Source organism: Grampus griseus (genome assembly GCF_964374135.1).
Source record: "Grampus griseus genome assembly, chromosome: 10".
NCBI classification, from domain to species: Eukaryota; Metazoa; Chordata; class Mammalia; order Artiodactyla; family Delphinidae; genus Grampus; species Grampus griseus.
In genome coordinates, this window is record NC_139004.1 from 41,544,714 (window position 1) to 41,568,574 (window position 23,861).

At 39.6% G+C, this 23,861-nt stretch overlaps 1 protein-coding gene across 1 annotated transcript in view; it reads left to right on the forward strand.

The window, feature by feature from the left end:
- Window positions 1-20,407: 20,407 nt before the first annotated feature.
- FAM83B (family with sequence similarity 83 member B) overlaps window positions 20,408-23,861 on the forward strand; it is a gene marked incomplete at both ends in the record, with an annotated part of 63,232 nt that continues 59,778 nt past the window's right edge. Inside the window, one exon of the mRNA XM_082664425.1 lies at window positions 20,408-20,851. Within this exon, the coding sequence (XP_082520551.1) occupies window positions 20,408-20,851 (444 nt within the window). The remainder of the gene's footprint in view (window positions 20,852-23,861) is intronic.

A 23,861-nucleotide genomic window follows, 5' to 3' on the forward strand; every position in this document is an offset into this window, starting at 1 on the left:
CAGCTTATGATAATTGACATATCATGCCAGAAGTTTAAAATATGCCTATTTTTCCTAAGTTTCATTCTTTCCCTACTAGGCTGCATTTTTAACATTTGCTGCAAATGGCTAGATCTTGAAGACGACGTGATTATACAATTATTAACAACACTCGAAACAGATTTACTGAGATGTAGAAGAAAAAATATAAAATTAATTTCATTAATTGCTGCAATTATTTTATATTAAAACCAAATGATAGCGTCTCTATGTCCATAACATTGCTCCATATCACCCCACCTAGTGACCTGCTTTTCGCGCAGGTATTCCTTTCATCCAAATCAGTAATCAAGACAATGCAAAGTCAGTCCCACATCTTTGATGATACGTAAAACTCTTTCTTACAAAAAGATAAATTCACACGCAGTTTGTCTTCCACCTTTCCACCTCCTGCTCTCCTCCAAGCCCGGACACACTCGGGCGGTGGGGTAGGGTCTGCATTGCGGGCTGCCGATGGGAATTATCTCCCTGGAGCTGAGTCCATCCGCTCCCTGGGGGTGGTACCACCCCGGCTTTCACCCAGCCGCCCCCCGCCCCCGCGCATTCCTGAGCCCGGGACGCACGGGGGATGGGAGCTGAATGCCGCTCCGTGAGCCCAGCCCCTGCCCAGGTGAGCGCTGCCGCCCTTCGGGCTCTGCTCGCCCGGCCGGGATGTCGCGACTTGTAGTTGCTGGTAGCCCTGAGGGCGGACAGGAAAGAAAGGCTTTCTATTTTGCTGGCCGAGGGTTGGAGGTCTGAGTTAGACAGGTTCCGGGGCGCTGGCTGGCTGAGCGGGCTTCGGTACGACCCAGCTTGGAACCTGTTGCAGCCCGTCCCCACCCCGCCCTCGCTGGCTCGGCACCTGGGCCCGGAAGGCGCGGCCCGGGCGGGACCGAGCTGCCCTCAGCGCCTGACGCGCAGGTGACTCCTAACCTCCGCTTCCTGGGACGCAAACCTTTGGCGCGGGCCTGGCTGCGCGCGGCTCGGGACGCTCCCGGCGGTAAGTGGGGTCCTGGCTCCCCTCCCCTCCCCTCCTCTCCCCGGCGGGCGGGGGGCGACAGGGGCGGGGACCACGGCCACCCCGGGGCCGGCCAGGAGGAGGGCGCGAACCTCCCTGGGCAGCGCGCGCGGGATCGGACAGTTGCCGGCGTGCAGAGTTGTCTCTTGCTTTTATCTACTTTTCTTTCGTTAGCGTGTGTGTAAGAGTGAGTTGGAAAGTTTGAAAAGTTCAGGCTCAGGCGAGCTGGGTTCGGGTGCCCGAGGGACAGGCCCCGCTCGCGGTGTACTTTGGATCATTTTCCTCTTGGCTCTGGGGTCGGCGATGGGGAGAGTCCTGGAGGCCTCCTTGGGAGGAGGGCGGCTGGATGGAGGAGGGGAGCTTGGGAAAAGGTGGGGACCGCGGCTGCACAGGGCGTGGGTGTCCTTTAGACCCTGCGTGGGGAACAGCACTCAAAAGGGAAAATAAAAGTTTACCTTGACACACTCTCCTATTTGGGTCCGATCCCGCTTCTGCTCTCACATTAATCCAGACTTGTGCTTTTCAAATTTTAGTTCCCCTGAGCCTGGATCTGTGACCTTGATTAGCTCGCCCGGTCATTCTGGTTCCTATCAGATTTTGAGAACCACTGCTCCAGGGTGGTGGTGGCCTTAAAAGGAGAGGGGATTGCTCCTGGAAAGTCACATGGAGACTTGAGGTCTGTTCTTTGTGTCGTGTTGGGAGAATTATTACCTATATGGCGGGCGGGCAGTGAAGAGGAAGATAATGTATGTATGTTAGTAGTTGGAATCACGGGTGTGTGAAGAGACAGTGGTGCTTTATAGGGAAGAGACTGGAGATTTGGGAACACAGGACCGCATGGAGACTGTGCCCCTAGGAATGTGCTTATAAATTATAGCGTCTCAGCCCCAGCAGTGGAGATAAGAGCTAAGGAGGCCAGGACACTAGGAAAGAGTGGTGCTAGTAGCCAGCAGTCAAGGCCAGACGCTGATGTCCAGCAGCTCCTTTCCAGATTCCCACTTGATAGACATAATGCTAGGTTACCAGCAGGCACCTCCCCTCTTTCACTTTCTCATCCCAAACACAGGCAGAAGCCCCAGGGAAACCCATGACTGAGGCTGAATCAGTCCTGACAAGAAATACGAAAGGGAGCAGGGATGAAAGGGACTCAGAAGAGGAAGCTGGTCTTTTCAGTTTTGCAAAATAACAAAAGAACAAGAGTGGCATGGATCCGGATGGGGTGGGGGTGAAGCGGGTCTTGGTTTTGTTTGATTTCTCCCTGTCTTCCTGCAGTTCCTAGCATGATAGAGGCCCCCACTCCATCCAGTCCAAATTTCACCCCTTGCTTTTGAGTTTACGGCACACGTCGTGTACATACCTGTGTAGAATGCTGGCGGCACCCTGCAGAGCCTGCCTGAGGGGCTGGGTGGATCCTGCCTTTCAAGCTGGCATGTTTTAGACCCCAGATGCTCAGAATGTAATGTGGGAAGCATCACCCATTGAAAAACTGCCGAAAGGTGTTGCGTACATGGAGACAAACCACACCTCTTGCTCAGTGATGTTTTTTGTGGTTACTCTCTGGAGATTGTTACTTTAACTGTAACTGACTAAACTTTTGGGGGATGGTTATTCTTTCTAGTACATCCCCTCCTGCTAGCAGACCCCTTACAGTTTATGGTGGAGCTTTTCTTGGCCATGACTTACTGACCAGAAACAACTCACCTCCTTGCTTCCGGTTCCATTACATTATACACCTGTGAGTTTCCAAGATGTAACAGGGCCCTGTGAATCTTGCAGTGAAGTTATGATTCCAGTAAATCAGGCCTCTTCTGTAATGTAAATCTGGTTGGAGGAGACCTTTTGAAAAGGCCCCACTCTTAGCTTAATTTAACTAATTATTTGTAAAGTTACAAGTTGCCCTTGTTTAGCTAGTTAGGTAAGTTCATGTGTCTCCCTCTGTAACTTGCCGAGTATGTGTGTCCCAGGGATGTTTCACAATTTCACAGCGTCTGTTAAACACAGTGTTAAAAATGTCCTTTTGATCACTTAATTATATCTAATCTAGAAGTGAAGTGTATTTTAGAACTTTGTTGGTGAATTTATCATTTGAAAATCAGAATACACTCCGCAACCCCCAGAACCCTGGAAACAGAATTCTAAATGATGGATTTTAGGGGTTTCATGGGTTAAATTTTATACAAATAGCACCTAAGCTCCATCAAGAATTAAATCCACCAACTACCAATTTCTCTGAGAAAATTTTCTGGAGCCTTCAGATGACTCTTCCTTCCTCCTGAGGTGGGCCAGTGGGCTTTGACACTGTTTGCGGTACCTATCCCAGCCCACAAGGTAGAGTCGGGAACCCACGGGGGTTGGCATTGCCAATCATGGGAGATGAGTACTGTGGGCAGCTGACACAGGACGGGGTGGGGGGGGCTGGTGGGGATGGTGAGCTCCAGTAGAAAGGGTATGTGTGGAGGTGAACTTGAATGGGAGTAAGTTGGCTTCCATTTGGGAAGGAGGGTTTTTAAGGAGCCAGGATGCTAGCATGCGTAGGAGGTAGGGGTGGGGGATCAGGGAGGTAAAAGATGTTTTGAGCAGCTGTGATGCTGTGAGGAAGATGAGCCTGGGTTGGAGAGATGATACCAATATAAGGAATATTCACCCATTGGACACATCTACATTGCAAAGTGCTTGAGTCACATGATCATGGCTTCTATGTGGAACTTTTCCTCGGGGGATATCTAATTACTACCCAGTTTGTATATTGTTTTATTTTCACACTGTCCTTTGGAGTGAGCCCAGATGCCCCCTAGAGGCATGTGTCATTTATCCTTTGAGCTATGTGTCAAATAATTTGTAGACTCTGCTCATCCTTGGGGAAGGTGAGGTGGTGGTAGTGGTCAGCCTCTTGCGTACTGGCATAGGGTCTGGTGTAACCTCCATGTGCATGTATATAAATGACAGCCAGTAGGCAGTGGCCTATTTTAAAGAGTTTATACAAAAGTTGTGCAGTCATGATGTAAAGGTTATAACTTTGTGCTCTTGTGCCCTATCTATTCATTCAACATATATATATTGACAGTTATGCACCAAGCAATGTGTTCTACTCCAGGAATGTAAGGGTAACAAGATCCTGTTCTTGGATCTCAGGAAGCTCACAGTTAGGAACCTAATAAGTACAAATAGATATTAATGATCAGGTCCCTTTACTCAGTATTTCCTTCATACTGTGAAGATCTCAGCAGATATTGTATATGTTCATTAATCATTTGTGAAATTGAACATTAGCAGACCTGAGTTAGTGGTGATTTTGGACGGAGTATTTAAATTCTCTCAACCTCTCAAGTTTTTCACTGGTGTGAAAGGGCTTGGATACATGATCACTGGTGTATCCCATTGTGCTCTGAAATTCTCTGTGATTGCTTTTAATTGACGGTACCATAAAATAGTGTTAACTAAGGTCTCCCCAAGGTATCACTGGAATCTCATTATTTCCACTTCTATTGTCCAACTTTCATTTCAAAAGGTTTTAGTTCTCTGTTTATTATCACGTTGCTTCTCAGATTGTATAAGCATTACTCACTTGGGGAAGAAAAGGCAGTTTTCAGAGTACTAAAAAGCGGCATCTTCCACCTCAATGGCTGTAATAGCGTCGCTCACCATGGGATGTCTGTCTGGGCTGTCTTTTATATACATGCAGAAGCAATGATGGCTTCACTTCTAAACAGTGTGTTGCTCCAAATACTCAGTATCATCTGACTCATTCAATAGCTGTTTCCTGATGTTTTTTAAAAAATGTATTTTTCTCAAATAAACGTAACTCCTGAATTATTGGTTTGAGAAAAGTGAAAAAAAGGTAAGGTGTTTTTAGAGTAAGGAACTGTTGACGGTGTTTCCCAATGATTTCAGGGTTTTTTTGCAGTCTCAACCGTTCCTTTGCTTTCCAGTCTTACTGTCCATTTAGCCTTTTTGGCCTCTCTTTGTCCCTTCTCGTTCCTTCTCTTCCTTTTCTTTCTTTTCCTCAGTCTTCTCTTTCTTTCTTTGCTCCACCATCTCATCCTTTCTCTCGTCTTCTTTTGCTACCTCACCTGTCATCTTTTCTCTGTCCAGCCCTCCCATTCCCTACTTCTGTTTGTCTGTTTCTCCATTTGTTCCCCTATTTATTTATTTATCTTTCTTCATTTCCATCTGTCATCTCCATCAGTACAGGTCTCTACTTTGGTACATTATATGTTTCTAAAAATCTGTAAAATCAAATTGTATTAAAAAAACACATTACAAGAGAAGTTTTATTCTCTGATAGCCAAACTATAAATAATATTGCCAGTTACACTTTAATGTTAAATACAATATTTAACAATACATTTCTAGGGCTTCCCTGGTGACGCAGTGGTTGGGAGTCCGCCTACCGATGCAGGGGACACGGGTTCATGCCCCGGTCCGGGAAGATCCCACATGCCGCAGAGTGGCTGGGCCTGTGATCTATGGCCGCTGAGCCTGCGCGTCCGGAGCCTGTGCTTCTCAACGGGAGAGGCCACAACAGTGAGAGGCGCACGTACTGCAAAAAACAAAACAAAACAACAACAACAAAAAAATACATTTCTAGCATCTTATGCATTTGAAAATTTATTTTCCTTCCTAATGGAACAGGTGTATAATGATCATCTGTTTAAAACTAAAGATTTGCCTCATTTGTCATATCCAATCATTTCCATCTTTGCCTTGATTATATTCTATTTATCAGATAAGCATTTTATCACTACCATGGAGACTTTCATTTATCTATTTTTCAAAAACTTATAAGTTCAAGTTGGAATAAAATATTCAAATAAGAGTGCAAATAAGACAGTAAAAAGAGGATAACGATGTTTTGAAACTGCATATTGACATGCTGACAGCCTTACTGGGCAGTAAATTGAAATGTTTCTTAGTTGATGGATTAAAGACTGGATTTATCACAGAAGAGTTACTTTGAGTGTCAGTGTCTAATGCAGAAAAAGTCACAGGTCAAAAGGACTAAGTAAGGGACCACTTAAACATATAATTGAATCTTTCTTTTAAAAAAAATCTCAATAGAAAAATGATACTAAAGAAAATTGAAATGATAGCCTATGTCTACAATTTCCGTGTCTGTTAATGTGAGGCAAAAAACATCAGCCTCTAAACATTGAGAGTAACATGAAAAGTGCTTTATTACAAAAGCATTTGTTTGTGCAATTGGCCAGTTCTTGTACACTCGCATCTAAAGGTATTCCCTGAGAAATCAGTCACATCTGGTACATCCTCAAAGCCTTAATTCAGAGCGCTGTTATTAAGACAGTGTCTTCAAACTATATTAAATCCGTGTTTTGTTTATAGAGTAGACTTACTCCCAGTTAGCAGGTTGCATCTTGTATGTAGAAGAGTTAGGACAAGAAACCTAAAGGGAAAAGAGCATAAAATCTATTCAAGGCCATTGGATCCCAAATATGATTTCCCAGAAATTTGGGACAGGAGCCCTAGATCATCCTTAGTAGGTGTGTGCACAGTAAGTGACTTGATAAAATCATTAATGATTTGAGTTAAAGAAACAAATTGTTACTTTTGATTTTAATATCACAGCATAGTAATACCATTATCTGGGGGAGACCCTCAATAGTTGTTTATTTTGTATACATGTATTCACATGTATACATACATGTGAATGACTTTCTTGATTTGTACAGAGGATGGTTACAACTGAAGCACAGAGAAGATAGCTTTTGATAATGTAACCAGTGATAACACACCTTCAGAACAGTGCCAGGGTCTTTCCACTTGAAAATGTACATTGTTGTAGGGATTGCTTGTCATTACAGTTTTCCGGGTTAGAACCACGGTCAGAGAGATTAAAGCACAGTTACGAAGAGAGATCACAGGGAACTCAGGTTACTGTTTCCCTGAAATCCACAAGACCTAGAATCCATTATACAAATGCAGCAGCATTTTACACATTTAAAAAATGTGTTTCTTTATTTAGACCTGATTAACTAATTTCTACGTGTGCAATTGTTTTATAAACAAGTGAGAGGAGCCAATGAAGAAGCTTATGGGCTAGTTTTCCAATCACATGTTTTTAGGGGGAATTTCTGGGAGAAAATAAAAGAGGATCACTTTATTTCAACTGTGATATAGCTAGCTAAGCACATCCGGTGGTGTGTTTTGGGGTGTCTGTGAGCTTATTATGATTTTAGGCAGCCTCTCTGATATTGGATGGGTCTGTGTTCCTGTCTTGCCAGTTGTTTGGCATAGGGTGTCTAGCACTGTAGCTTGCTGGTCTTTGAGCGGAGCTGGGTCTTAGTGTTGAGACGGAGATCTCTGAGAGAGCTTTGGCCGTTTGATATTACGTGGGGCCGGGAGGTCTCTGCTGGACCAGTGTCCTGAACTCGGCTCTCCCACCTCAGAGGCTCAGGCCTGACACCCAGGTGGAGCACCAAGACCCTGTCAGCCACATGGCTCTAGCTTCTTCCTAAAGTGGACGCATTCTCGTAAATATTTCAAGGTATCTAGAAGAAAGTGCTCATCTTGTACTACTAAGCCCGTGGATCTCAGCAGCCTCAGCACACACCTTTTTTTCTTTCCTGATGAAAAGTACAGAGCTTTCGCCTTTTCACTCAAAGGAAGCATTTTACATCCTCTCTCTGGCGTTTCCGAATTGCCATCTTCACTCCTCTTGCTTTGGGGTCGTTATTAAGTAAAATAAGGGTCACTTGAGCACAAGCCCTGTGACACCCCAGTTGGTCTGATAACCCAGACGGCCACCAAGTGACTCGCACAAGTTTTACGTACCTTTAGAATGGAGAGATTTACATACTGCTCGAAACCATAATCTGGCTTTGTAACAGGATAATTTATTGGACAAACAGAAGCCTCACACTGCTGTGTTTTATCACGCTGTTAAAAAAAAAATGTGGACTTTTAAACTTCTCCAGGCTGCTCTGGAATATATCGTCGATGCCAGTTTCACCTTAATGATATACCAAACGTCTGTAATCATAATTCATTTAAACAGAGAATGAATCATTCCTTCCTGCTGAAATAAATCCATTTAATAATATAACTGACATTAATAACAGAGGTGAAATGAGTCATGCTTTACAGCTAATTTGTATCACTATTTCCATTGAAAAACACAGGACTTTAAAATTAAAGATGATATAAACAGATGGAGAGATATACCATGTTCTGGGATTGGAAGAATCAACATTGTGAAAATGACTACACTACACAAAGCAATCTACAGATTCAATGCAATCCCTATCAAACTACCAATGGCATTTTTTCACAGAACTAGAACAAAAAATTTCACAATTTGTATGGAAACACAAAAGATCCTGAATAGCCAAAGCAATCTTGAGAAAGAAAAATGGAGCTGGAGGAATCGGGCTCCCTGACTTCAGACCATACTACAAAGCTACAGTAGTCAAGACAATAGGGTACTGGCACAAAAACAGAAATATAGATCAATGGAACAGGATAGAAAGCCCAGAGATAAACCCACACACATATGGTCACCTTATCTTTGATAAAGGAAGCAAGAATATACAATGGAGAAAAGACAGCCTCTTCAATAAGTGGTGCTGGGAAAACTGGACTGCTACATGTAAAAGAATGAAATTAGAACACTCCCTAACACCATACACAAAAATAAACTCGAAATGGATTAAAGCCCTAACTGTAAGGCCAGACACTATAAAACTCTTAGAGGAAAACATAGGAAGAACACTCTTTGACATATCACAGCAAGATCCTTTTTGACCCACCTCCTAGACAAATGGAAATGAAAACAAAAATAAACAAATGGGACTTAATGAAACTTCAAAGCTTTTGCACAGCAAAGGAAACCGTAAACAAGCCGAAAAGGCAACCCTCAGAATGGGAGAAAATATTTGCAAACAAAGCAACTGACAAAGGATTAATCTCCAAAATATACAAGCAGCTCATGAAGCTCAATATCAAGAAAACAGAAACCCAATCCAAAAATGGGCAGAAGACCTAAATAGACATTTCTCCAAAGAAGATAACAGATTGCCAATAAACACATGAAAGGATGCTCAACATCACTAATCATTAGAGAAATTCAAATCAAAACTACAATGATCTATCACCTCACACTGGTCAGAATGGCCATATCAAAAAATCTACAAAGAGGGCTTCCCTGGTGGCGCAGTGGTTGAGAGTCTGCCTGCTGATGCAGGGGACACGGGTTCGTGCCCTTGTCCGGGAAGATCCCACATGCCGCGGAGCGGCTGAGCCTGTGAGCCATGGCCGCTGAGCCTGCACGTCCAGAGCCTGTGCTCCGCAACGGGAAAGGCCACAACAGTGAGAGACCCGTGTTCTGCAAAAAACAAAACAAAACAACAAAAGAAAAACCCAATACATTTCTAGCATCTTATGCATTTGAAAATTTGTTCTTTTCCTTCCTAATGGAACAGGTGTATAAAAAATATCTACAAAGAATAAATGTTGGAGAGGGTGTGGAGAAAAGAGAACCCTCTTGCACTGTTGGTGGGAATGTAAATTGATACAGCCACTATGGAGAACAGTATGGAGGTTCCTTAAAAAACTAAAACTAGAACTACCATATGACCCAGCAATCCGACTACTGGGCATATACCCTGAGAAAACCATAGTTCAAAAAGAGACATGTACCACAATGTTCACTGCAGTACTATTTACAATAGCCAGGACATGGAAGCAACCTAAGTGTCCATCGACTGATGAATGGATCAAGAAGATGTGGCACATATATACAATGGAATATTACTCAGCCATAAAAAGAAACAAAATTGAGTTATTTGTAGTGAGGTCGATGGGCCTAGAGTCTGTCATATAGAGTGAAGTAAGTCAGAAAGAGGAAAACAAATAGTGTATGCTAACACATATATATAGAATCTAAAAAAAAAAAAGAAATGGTTCTGATGAACCTATGGGCAGGAATGGAATAAAGACACAGATATAGAGAACGGACTTGAGGACACGGGGAGGGGAAAGGGTAAGCTGGGACGAAGTGAGAGAGTCACATTGACATATACACACTACCAAGTGTAAAATAGATAGCTAGTGGGAAGCAGCTGCATAGCACAGGGAGATCAGCTTGGTGCTTTGTGACCACCTAGAGGGGTGGCATAGGGAGGGTGGGAATGAGACACAAGAGGGAGGGGATATGGGGATATATGTATATATATAGATGATTCACTTTGTTATACAGCAGAAACTAACACACCATTGTAAAGCAATTATACTCTAGTAAAGATGTTAAATGCACAGAAACCGTTTTCAGAATGACTTCAACATAATTAAACATTTCCAAATACAAATTTTTGTTAGAATCCCCAAGTGACACTTGATAACATCTCCATTCTCCTGACAAAGTGCTCATTTGAAATAAGTGTTTGTGTTTTTTGATAGAGATATCTGGATTTATCTAATGACTTACAGCAGTCACTGGGTTTCTAATTATTTTCTTAGAAGTGCTTTACAAATGGGTAATATTTTGTATTGTCAAAAAATTAACCTCTAGTTAATATAAACAAGTAGTTGCTTCTATCTTTAAAAGTTCTGCATGGGTATTATTGCTTTATAAAAAAATTTATATTTTGGCAATTTTTGACCTATCATACTTTAATCAACTCTCATTCTCTTACTTTGAGTTATTAAGGCAGTATGTGATTAGCTTATTATTTAACAATTATGTCCATCCTGAGCATTAATGAGTGTGCTAAACAGAGAGTCTCCTCTATCCCAGAGCTCCTAGTCTAGAGAAGGAGGTATAGTGAATAAGGCCTTTAATTGATGCATCAGATGTGATAACAGGTGCCACGAGTGCTGTGGCACTCCTTGCCCTGGTTCTGGTCCTGACCCCTGAGAGTTGGGGATGACACTGTGCATCTCTGAGCTACTTAGTAAGACCTCGTTAACCACATGGAGTTATTTTAATTTTATTTTTTTCTTTGTGGTCCCTGTGACCATAGCTTTATTTTCTGGACATTTTGTAGTTTTTCGTGTGTTGCTTTGTAATAATTATTAGACTGCAGAGTCTAATAATTATTATATGCAGAGTTTTAAATTACCTATTACAGTTAACTTAGCACATGACTGAAAAAAAGAGGACATTCTAAAGTCAAAAATAACTGTTGGGATACTTTTTTTATCATCTTTCTTTTTCCCCAGTGCCAACAATACATATTCATTGATACACATCTGGCAAATACAGAAACGTGTAAAGAAGTTTTAAAACATCACTCATAGAACCACCACTCTAAGACAAGCACTCTCATTTTTATGTGTGTGTTTCCTTTTGGTTTTGGACGAATTTTCTTTAGTTATAATTTTGCTTTTTTGTAGTTTGGTAGCCTGCTTCTTGTCCATATAGCATCATAACAGAAGCATTTTTGCCTGCTATTAAAACTACTAGAGACACCTTCTGACTTTCTTGGGTTTTTTTGTTCATTTGTTTTGCATTTGTGTATAATGTTGTTTATTTAACTTCAAAAGAATGAAGCTAAACTGTGAAGGCTGACTCTGGAGAATCCAGGACAGGGCATAGTAGGCAGGTCTTTGTTACACCTAAGAAACGCTTTGCTCACCACTTCCTTGCTTCCAAACAAAGTTCGTGAGTTTGTGGGTATCCCAGGTCTCTTCAGAAGGCCAAATAAACATCATGTTAAAAATTTAAAGCAAAGGGTCCCCCAGGAAGCCAATATGTGACACATTATAGGACTCTATCCAAAAATATGTCCTCTGTGTGATTACATACAGAGAGAGGATTCTCAGTAAGAAAGAAAAATAGAGCCTTATTACTAAATAAAACTCCTTCCTATATGACTACCTCACCATTTTTAGCAGTTTTTATGGCTGATATAGAGTAAAGCTTTAATCTCATTTAGTCTTTATAGAAACCCTTTGCTATCAGTACTGTTATTTTACCCATTTTCCTGGTGAGGAACACGAGGTTCGGAGCCCTGAAATAATGAAGACCTAGGTCTTAACAACCAGTATGTGGCAGAGCAGAAGTCAAATCCTGGGCCATCTTTCCCACTCTGGGTCACTGAGCCAACTTGTGATTTGTCATTTGCCTTTAAAATAATTCTGCTTCACCATTTCTTGTAACTAAAGACTACCCTAATATGCCCTATCTTTGTGTTCTCTTTGGACTAAACATTCCAATTATTCAACTATTCTTTATGACATAATCTGCTCCCAAACCCTCCTCCATCCTATACTTGTATAGCTAGTTTTAAATGTAAATTCAAACTTTAAAATTTATTTTATTGAGTTTAATCCTATCCAGTTGATTTATTAAATTTAAATAAATTTATATTTCACTACTTAAGATCATTTTGAATTCATTTTGAATATTGATTCTGGCATCTAATATATATGCTATTGTTCAATTCTGTAAACTGTATCAATGTTTTTCTATTTATTGGTCCAAATGGTTGTTACACACATTTATCAGGATCAGGTGGAGATGGATCATTTTGGCACAAGTTACAACCCATCAGGATGACCTTGTTTCATCCATTGGAGCTTCTGGTGTACTAATATCATAATAAAACACAGTTCAGGAACAGGTTAGATATTGGTCAAAAAGTAATTTTACTCTAATTTCTCTTGCATTTTAAGCCATGCATAGAGTAATCCTCTGCAGTTTGACTATTAAGTATATGTTCTCTCAGTAAAGTGTTTATTCTTTTTCCCACAAATTTCTTTACAGGAATTACTCAATAAATCCTTCCAAATGGTAGTGAAGGATTATGTTTTAATGTCATTAACATAAATTGGTGGCCTTTATTTTCTTACATTTGAACTATAGTTTAGACTGGGGGTGCAAATATATTGAAGAGCAGCCAATATAAACAAACCCTGCAATTATTTTGATGTGAAAGTGATCATCATTCTATCCCCAATTAAAAGAGATTAAGGAAACTAATAAATGATTAGATATTGAGCAAATGGAATTTTCATTTGGGATTTATAAAATGAGTTGGAGCTGCTTAGTTTTGTGCTTTTCATGAGTTTGATAAGATGGGTGATTCTGTAGGTGACTCACGTATGGAGACATCTACACCCACACTCTGATTGCGTGTGCCACGCAGGCATGTATTCCTTGGCCTGCTCTGTGGAAGCCTGTGACCTGTGCTCTTGGATACTGGACCATTTTGTTTTAAGTGTTATTATGAAGCCAGCTTAGAATCTCCTAATACATTTGGATGCCAAAATTAGATATCAGATTGTCCTTGGCAGCTTCAGTATTATAGTGAATTTTTAATTTAACAGTAACTTCTTTAATGTTTTAATTGTCATCTTAAATTTCTGATAATCAAAGTCAAACTTATCTTGGCAGGTACAAATTTGAATGAAGAAGAGATATATGAGTTTGAACAGTGGTCCACCATAGATTATGATTTTATAAGACAGGGATGTTCTGAAACAATCCTTTATAAAACATGTTCTCATCTTCTATAAGTAGACATATATATATATATATATATATATATTTTTTTTTTTTTTGTGGTACGCGGGCCTCTCACTGTTGTGGCCTCTCCCGTTGCGGACCACAGGCTCCGGACGCGCAGGCTCAGTGGCCATGGCTCACGGGCCCAGCTGCTCCGCTGCATGTGGGATCTTCCCGGACCGGGGCACGAACCCGTGTCCGCTGCATCGGCAGGCGGACTCTCAACCACTGCGCCACCAGGGAAGCCCTGTAAGTAGACATTTTGATACACATCATAGAGTCAGTTCTCACCCCCCAAAAAAAGAGTGATATGAGGCATTTTTTCCTCAATATTTAAAAGACTGTAAAATGTCCCTTAGTGAAATTTGCCTAACATTGAAGTTATGTCAGAGAACTGGTTTTATAATACCACATAAACTAGAAAAACACTTGAAATTACTTGTGGAGGGTAAATTAATTTTTTATTAAGTTCCTTTATTTTACGTTCTTTAAGGTTTACAAATAAAGACAATCCTATGTGTGTTTATATTAGCTTCCTTGTATTGCTATAACTACCACAAATTTTGTCCTGAAACAATAGAGTTTATTCTCTCACAGTTCTAGAGGCTAATACTCTGAAATCAAGGTTTCCTCAGAACCTCATTTTCTTAGAAGGCTCTAGGGGTTAGTCTGTCCGTGGCTTTCTCTTAACTCTGGTGTTGCCAGAAATCCTTAGCATTCCAATCTCTTATTCTGTCCTCATTTGGAGTTCTCCCTGTGTATTTGTCTATGTCCTGTATCTTACAAAGAAGACCCTATTTCCAAATAAGATCACATTCACTGGTACTGAGGGTTAGGACTTAAACATATTTTGTTGGAGGACACAATTGAATTCATAACAGCATTCAATAGTTGAATAGGAACAGCCTAAGATGGAAGTTGGGAAAAGGACCTCAAAGACACTGGCAACTCTGATCTGTTTGGTATTTTTCAGTCAAAGTCCTGATTTGGGGCCAGCTGCTTGCACATGAAATAATCATAACCTCAGACTATCTGTCATTTAAGAAGCTTGTAATTTCTCCTTGGAGCATTTTTCCACTGACCTCTTCTTATTTCAGAAGTCTTTCAATGAGTTTTCTTAGATCAGAAACCATAAACAAATGGAGACTAGGTTTGACTGTTTGCTTAATACTGCAGTTGACAAAACAGTGCATAACATTGTTAATGGGATGACAGAAAACACTACCTTTTTTTGAATCCTAAAAGACTCTTGTGAACAAACAATTTTTGTATCTTTATAGTGTTTATACTCTAACAGATTGTTAAAACGTAAAATACGAATAGTAGTATAATAATAATTATGATAAAAGCTAAATATTTTAAGAGTATTACCTCATTTATTCCTTAGAATGACCTAATGCCACTAACATGTAACTGAGTAGGACCCTATGGGGCCTTCTTGGGACAGACCCCTGCCCCATTATCTTCTGCTTTAGCTCCTCTCTGAAGTACCCCCCAATAATAGCATCTCATATTTCCTGAGATTTTCAGATGTTAAAAACCACCACCAAATAGAAGAAATTAACTACTTGATGACCATGACCACATAGTCCCTAGACCTATTGGAGCCTAAGGATTGACATTGTTAACCCTTGTGACACCACCTTGGTACCTCACCATCAACCAATCAGAGAACTGTGCCTCAGATGACCACATTCCCTGAGATGTCCCTCCCTCACCTGGCCTTTACAAATGCTTTGCTAGAACCCTGTGGGGAGCTCGGGGTTTTTGAGTGTGAGCCACCTAAGCCACCAGTTCTCCTTGCTGGGCCCTGCAGTAAGCCTTTCCCTGCTCCAAACTCTGATGTTTCAGTTTGATTGGCCTCACTGGGGGTCAGGAACATGAACTTGCATTCGGTAACAAACACAGACTGAGGCTTGTGGACATAGGTCACTTGTCCAAGAGCTTCGCAATACAGTAAGTCCTCTACATATGAACGAGTTCTGTTCCGAGAGTGTATTCCTCAGTCCAATTTGTTCGTTAAGTCCAACAAAGTTAGCCTATGTACCCAGCTAACACAATCAGAGGGCAAGCTGCAATTTCACTCACGCCTGACGTTGATGGAACCCACGTTTGCATCTTCGACACAACTTGAAGGTTTGTTATGTAGGGGACTTACTGTAATTTGGGAAGCAGGCTTTGAACCTGGTGGTGTGAGCCTACACACAAGCTCTCACCCTCCCAGCTATGTGTTGTTTTTGTTTTTGCTTTCTATTCAAGGCAGATGAAATTGCTCATCAGTATAATTTGTTTTGAGGCAATTGTAGATTCACATGAAGTTGAGAGAAATAATACAGAGGGATTCGTTGTTATCTTTTACCCAGTTTCCCTCAGTGGTTACATCTTGCAAAAAAGTCATTCTGTATCACACCCAGTATATTGATGTGGATATTGTCAAGATCCAGAAAGTTTCCATCACCACAAAAATGCCCCTTGTTGCCCTTTTATAGCCACATCGACCCCTTCTTTATCCCCTGGCATTCGCTAATCTGATCATTTTTATAACTTTGTCATTTCAAGACTATTTTATAAATGAAATCATGCAGTGTGGAATCTTTGGGAGCTGGCTTTTTTCACCCAGCGTAATCCTCGTGAGGTTCATCCAGGTTGCTGCAGGCATCAGAAGTTAGTTTATTGTATAGCTGACTAATGTTCCGTGGTCTGAGGTTACCACGGTTTGTATAATATTCACCTGCAAAGGACATTTGAGCTGTTTCCAGTTTAGAGCTATTATTAATAAAGCTGCTATGAACATTCATGTACAAGTTTGTTTTTTTGCGGTACGCAGGCCTCTCACCGCCGCGGCCTCTCCCGTTGCGGAGCACAGGCTCCGGACGCGCAGGCCCAGCGGCCATGGGCCACGGGCCCAGCTGCTCTGCGGCACGCGGGACCCTTCCGGACCGGGGCACGAACCCGTGTCCCCTGCATGGGCAGGCGGACTCTCAACCACTGCGCCACCAGGGAAGCCCCATATACAAGTTTTTGTGTGAAGATAAGTTTTCAATTCTCTGGGATCAACCCCAGGCGTGCAATTTTTGCCTCGTGTGTTAGTTGTGTATTTATATGCAGTTTTATAAATGAACCTGCCAAACTGTTTTTCAGAGTGGCCCATGCACTGAAATCTATTCTTTTATACCTTGTTTATAGCTTTTGTGTTTACAGATTTAACATTTGGAATTTATACTTCCCTCAAGTCACACTAAAGGTTTGATATCAAATGCAGTGTGTAGTGGTTTGGGGCCTGGATTTGAATCATGTATTTTCCAAGGCTCTTTTTCTGGACTGAGTCACTTAAATAGCAGCCGAGCCTAGCACTCTGCTCAGCTTTCATATCATGGCAAGATTTTATTTTTCTCTACTTATTAACTCTATCCTGTATGTTGAAAGAATATACTTTCTAGGAGTTTTTAATGGTTATGAATTAAATAATGCTTTTTGTATGTTTAAAGGTACACCCAATTCATTTTATCCTCAATTATAGCCCTTCCAATATTTAATAATTGAACTTTTGAAAGTATTATATTAAGTCTATAACTAAATACTGTTGCTATTTTATTGCAGTAGCTGTTTATGTAGGTGCCATTACCTTGCTCTCCTCCATTAAAATTTGTTTGTAGATGGCTCCTTTATACGTATCCCTTGTAAACACCTCTTGCAATAAATGGATATCTCTAGACATTGAAAGATAGCCTCTCTCCAGCAGGACAAATCAAGTGTATTTATTTCTTAACCCTTATAAATCATATCTCAGCTTCAGTGCTTATGGCTGTTGTATTTTTCCTTTGGTGTGTTTTTCTGCATCATTTCTGGCTTTGCTATTTGATTAGTCCTGTAGTGTTTTGCTTTTTTCTCATTTTCAATTGTTTTTTCCTTCATAATTAACTTTCCACTTTATCCTCCTAGTTTTATTTTACTTTCCTAATCCCTCCGATCTTTATGATATCTCAGCTTACACATAGTTCAACAATAAATTTTTTATAGTTGCAGAGTGTATATATATGCGTAGGTAAAGCTAAGAAATGAATATAGTTTTTTAAAGCACTTTTTGCATTTTAATTTCCAGATAAGTCATAGGCAGTTAACATCATAAGTTATAGGAATTCAAAAGTTAAATTTTAAAAGTTTAAAAATGAGTGCTCAAAAAACTTGGGATTGTTATGAACAATCAGAAGTTACCTACTGTTTTTAACAATTACAGATAATCTGTGTGATTTTCATGTCATCCCTGGATATTTGTCCCTTCATGGACTGGAATTATCAAGTGAGAACCACACCTCACTAAACCTTAGGGAACTATACTTTCATCAAATGGATTGATCTTCTCAAGCAAATAAAAACCTTATTTCTTTGTTAAAAATGAGTGTTATGTGCCAAAGAGAACTGTAATGAACACCAAAAAGTCATCAATTAGTAGTATGATATCATGCGTAGGAAGTGCGCAACTTGATGAAGAGTTCTCAGCCTTGGCACTGTTGACATTTTGGACCAGAGAATTCCTTACTGTGGGTGGCTGTCCTGTGCATCCCTGGCCCCTACACACTGAATGCCAGTAGCACCCTCCCCACAAATCCTTATAATTAAAAACATCTCCAGACATTGTTCTTGTTTGGGATGGGGGTGGGGTCAAATCTCCCCTGTTGAGAACCACTGGACTCAAATAAAATGTCATTCGAAAGAAGATGGCACCTTATACAAGATTGAGACATTTATGAAAGTTTCCTCATTGGCTTCCTGGTGCATGTCAATAGATTAAGTTAAATGTAATTAGGTAATAAAAGAAACAAATTTTACTTCTTCATACCGTATCTCTCACATGAGCAGACAGCTTGGTATTTATTCCTCCTTCTGCGCATGGAGGAGTGAGAGTGTGTTACCCAAAGCTCCACCATAATACCATGTGGGGCAGGAAGACGGTATTGCCCAGAACTCAGATGCCACATTGCACAGCCTGACGGTCTTGGGACCCAGGGACAGGTTCAGTCTCCTTGGCCTGGATCAAGTTATGGCTCAAGCTGAGGACCCTCTAGGAGACCAAAAGGGACATGTTCTGTTTTTATTTTTGTATCAGATTTACTCTTTAGGCTTTCATTACTGCTAGATTTTCTCTGTAAAAACTCTGAGCCTAGGGATGGACGTAGGCTTATCTGCACTAAAATAGTAACGTAAGGTACCCTGTATCTTCCTCACTCCTCATCTCTGCCTTCCTATATGCTGGATCTTTTTCTGATCTTTTCTCCCCCAGCAGAACTTATGACCCTATTTATTGTCCATTCCTTCACGACTTCTGTCTATGAGTAGTGACTCTTGTTACATATTTTCAGGTAAGGAGTTAATAAATGGTAATGGCTTCCTGAGTTACCCTCCCAAATCAGATTCAATTTTTGGTAAACCTGAGACCAAAAAGTCTGAGTGAAGTGGAAAATTGTAAACTAGGGCACGGCCACTGACAAAGATGTTTTTGGTCAAATAAGCCCTTTTGTGCTTGTAGCACATCATACAAGCACACAATGAAGATCCTGATTTCAAAAGCCTAGAAAGTCCCTTATTTGATTGAGTTAAGGTCCAGTCCAGTATCTCATGCAGGGAATTATGGAACAGATAACATTTTGTGGGCATGAGGGATGGGGCATGAGCTCAGATAGGCAGATTTTAATTCCTATGAGAAATCTGAATTGTCTTTGATGTCCTGAAGTTTTTTATCACCTGTATGTTGTCAAGCCATCAAATTTCAGGAGTTCATGCTTTGAACCATCACTTGAATATTCTTGTCACGTCCTCACTGAGACTTTGAACTCTGAAAGACTCTCCTAGCTACGTGTCTCTCCTCCACTCCCCTGATACTGCCAGACTAATTGTTTTAAACACAAGTTTTGCTGAATCACAACAGTCTCCAGTGGCCCTCCACACCTGGCTCCATTTTGTCTATTCAACTTTATCTCCTACCCCTAATACAAGGATCCTAATTTCCAGCAGACCAAGGTTTTTATTTTTGTTTTTTTTTTTTTTTTTAAATTAACTCCTGAATGCACCAAGTGCATACCTGTTCTGTGCTTTTCTTATGCTTTACATTTTTATGTGGGATGAAAATATTCCTTCTTTCCACCTGATGATATTCTTACTCATTGCCCCAGGTTCACCTGAAGCCCCCCTCCTGTGCAAGGCTATCCGTAACTCTTTTATTCCATATTGATCTCTACTTGCTTTTATTCTGAAAGCATTGACTACAGACAGTACTCATTTTGGCCCTTAGCAATATATGTCTTTGTTCAAAGTGGGTAACAAACAGTTTTGTGTGTACTTTTTGCCTCTTCATCTAATTAATAAGTTCCTGGAAAACAAGTGTTCTGTGCTTTTTATATTTCATCAGGATATATGTATAACAAGTAATCAGTAAGATTTATATAAATGGCTGGCCAGGCATTGGTTTTCTTCTAATTCTATTTTAAAATATTTTAAAACCAAAAAGAAACTGATCACACCATGTGTAATCCCAGATTAAAGGTAAGGAGGGTGGACTTTCTGGATATCAGAAAAGGAAGATGTATTTCCTTAGATGAGAAACTAAAGTTAGAGGTAACCTGGAAAAGGAATATCAGCTAGCAGTCTGTGAATGGGATTCTGTTTAGCTTATTTGTGATAGATATGTGAATTATGGTATTATTATTGCCACTTTGGATATGAAATGTATGTCATATTGAGCTACTGGTACTCATTTTTATGAGTAAATGTAAAAATAACAGTTGACATGGATTATGAAACATTTGATTACAGAATTCTAACTGATCTTGATTTCCTTCTTTTTAAATACCCAGATACCTCTCATCCCTGCACGAATGGGCATTTGAAAGTGCCATTGTCAAAGGTTTGCAAGCATGGAGAACTCATCAATGCTTTCCTCCTTGAATGACGAATGTAAATTAGACAATTACATTGAACCTCACTACAAGGAATGGTATCGAGTAGCTGTGGACACACTGATTGAACAGGGGTTAGATGCATACCAAGAATTTCTTGCCAAGGAACGAGTGTCAGACTTTCTAGCCGAGGAAGAAATTAATTATATTTTGAAAAATGTTCAAAAAGTGGCACAAAGCACAGCATATGGTACTGATAATTCCTGCGATGATACCTCATCTTCAGGGACTTATTGGCCCGTTGAGTCTGATGTGGAAGCTCCAAATCTTGAATTGGGCTGGCCATATGTGATGCCTGGACTCGTAAGGGGTACCCAAATTGACCTCCTCTTTCATCCACCAAGAGCACAACTATTTACAATTAAGGAAACCATTCGGAAGATGATAAAAGAAGCAAGAAAGGTAATATTTCTATTTATAAATGAAAAATTTGAAATGTGGAAAATCACCAGAGTAGTATAACAGACATATATGTTAATGAAAGAGTCTCTATATGTATAGACCATGCCTATTTCAGGAAATATATATATGGATACATAGAAAGGTTGTAACTTCCCATACCTTGTAAATATCTGAGAGAGTGGTGTTGGGTTCCTACTACAGGTGGAGATTTCCTTCTCTTCATCACGTACATGAGAGATCTTCACCCATGAAGACTGAGGTGTATGGACCGGAAAAGAGATGATTTGATGTATTCATAGCCTAAATCACTTACATTTTCCTTAATCTCTGAAAGGAAATATGTGGTTGGCAAATCTGGTGAATTTTTCTTTGTTCTTAACAGGACTGAGCCCTAATTCTTGTTCTGGATATAGTTTATCCTATTAAATAAAGCATAGATTTTCTTATTTATTTCCTAAGTTGTGTGAAAATGGTGAAAAATCAGGCTTGATAATGTAAAATTCTAAAGTAAAGTCCTGAGGTGCTTAGCATTTTAGGGCCTCTGTACTCTCTCTTAAATATTTATATTGGTTTATAAATCTCAGAAATTCTATTTTAAAGCTCAGATAAAACTGTAGAAATGTTCTTTTAATCAATCTAATAAAGCTTCTTAGGAGTTTTCTATGTATTCACCACCATGATGGATGCTTTGGAAACTACAACAAAATTTCCCAGGCTGTTTATTGAGTTTTAAAGTATATGATCAAAAAGTTATGATTGTTAACTATGAAGTGTCTATTTCTTAGTTATGGATACTATACAGTATAGAAATTTAGACCTAAAAGGGGCCTTGTGATGCACACATACACGGCATAGCTTTCTTTCATGTCAACAAGACACAGAGATGCTTGGGAAAGCATGCTTTTATGAAGTACAGACATATTAGACCCTTGAAACCCACAGGGACATGGTAGTTTAGAAGACAGGCAACTAAGAGCCTCCCGTTCACATTAGGAAGACACAGTGTTCCAAGGCTACTGTCAAACTCAGGCTTTGCAAAAGTAAGGTGATTTTTTTTTTCCCTGGACCTTTTAAACTCAAATAACCTGACCTTGTAACCATATTAACTCCTTTAGCAGGGTTACATCAAGGGAGCACTAATCTATTCCAGTTGTTAAACATTAGCTATAGAATCAGGTACATGGTAGGTGTCCAAACTTTCATTGAATGAATTGAACTGTCAGTTCAATTTTCTGAATTGAACCATGAGGATTTTTAAAACTGGACTATCCTGTGCTCTGAGAACAAAGTATACAATTGTATTTTGTGAAACAACAGAAGTCAAGAAAATATATGAGTCCTTGTAAAGGTAAAACAACAAATATCAAGTACGAACATTTGTGAATTTCTTCTTGGGGAGACAATATGTTTTTGAACTACAGTGTTAACTGAAAATTGAAAAATACATCAGTGAAGCTTAATATTTGTTATTATGGTAAACTTAGTAGCTATGAGTTCATTAGCCTGCACCACAGCTAATCTCCTACGGGCATTGCATTTCTGTGGCACAAAATGAAATTCAGGAGCTAGCATGAGTTCTTGGGCTAGCACTTACTGGAAACTGAACATTAGTCATGACCATCTGATGTATTTTTCTTTCTAATGTGGCAGCTATTTATTTAGTGAGCCTCTAAAAGTAATATCCTCTGCCTGGTCATCGTCTGCTTAGAATTCCTACTTGAATTAACAAGCTGAGGAACTCAAAGTCCAAACTAAAACAATAATGTAATGCTTTGCTTCTCTTTCACCAAATCTAAGTGGCATAAAATAAGAAAGAATTCTACCTTTATACATACCCAAGGTATGTATATTACCTTGTATATACATATCCAAGCTGAATTCAAAGAAAGAGAATTATTTGAACTTTATAAGTTGAGTATATTGAAATTGAATATAAATCATAATAGATTACTTAGTGGTTTTCTTTCCTTCTTTTTTTCCCGAAAGCATTGGAGAATGTGTTTGTTTCTAATCAGATGCAATAAATATTGAGGTTAAATGGGCTATAAATGCATGGGATGTATATTTTGCGAATATTTTGGAAATTTCTTCATATGTCACTATGTTAGTTTAAAGATTTTTGAAGGATCCAATACTCCAGAGAAGAAAAAGTTATTGATCACATTTTTACAAAATTTTAGACTATTTAGCCCATAACTGAACAAGGTCCTGTGAAAAATGTTAAAATAAGAAGAGCCAATATTATTATGAAATACCAGCTTGTTGAAACACGTTGCCTTTTAAATATTCTGCCTGCTTTTCATGACTATCATTTATTCAGCAGGTAAGTTAGGCTCTTGTAAACCTTCAGAATCAAGCCTTTTAGTTATTATGATAAACTTCTTTTTTCTGAACTATTTTCAGAGGACAAATTCTCTTTATTGGTAACTCTCAATGAATTGTCATGACAGGATGAAATGTATGAAGAGGATGATCTTTTTTTTCATAAAGTATTTGAATAATGTTTATTTTAGTGAATAGAATAAAGTTTTTTGCCTCTGTGAAATTATTTTGTTAATCAACATTACGAAACTCTGTGGAGCTATGAGGCCATAACAAGTAGAGCTAGGAACCAGCAAAGCAGAATCCAGGAAATGATCTCAGAGAAGAACTCAAATTCGTTTTCACTGCTCTGTTTGCAATTAAGATAAGGTGCTTATGAAAATAAATGTCATATAATGGAAAAAAAAATCTTAAAATAATAGAAAGGAGCCAAAAGCAGTTTTCTTAGAGGTCCAATCATTTGAAGTCTGATCATAACCACTGAAAATACTTTGTTTTTGAATTTCATTAATTTATATGCATTAGTTTTATTATCTCTGAATCATTCTGTTTTTATAAGCAGAATATAATCTTTATAGTATTTCAAAAATCCATAGATTTGTTTGTATTTGTTCATTTCATTTATGTCAGTTGTCACAGGTTATTCAGAGAGATTTTTTTTTTCTTCTTTTGTTTCCATTTCTTTCTT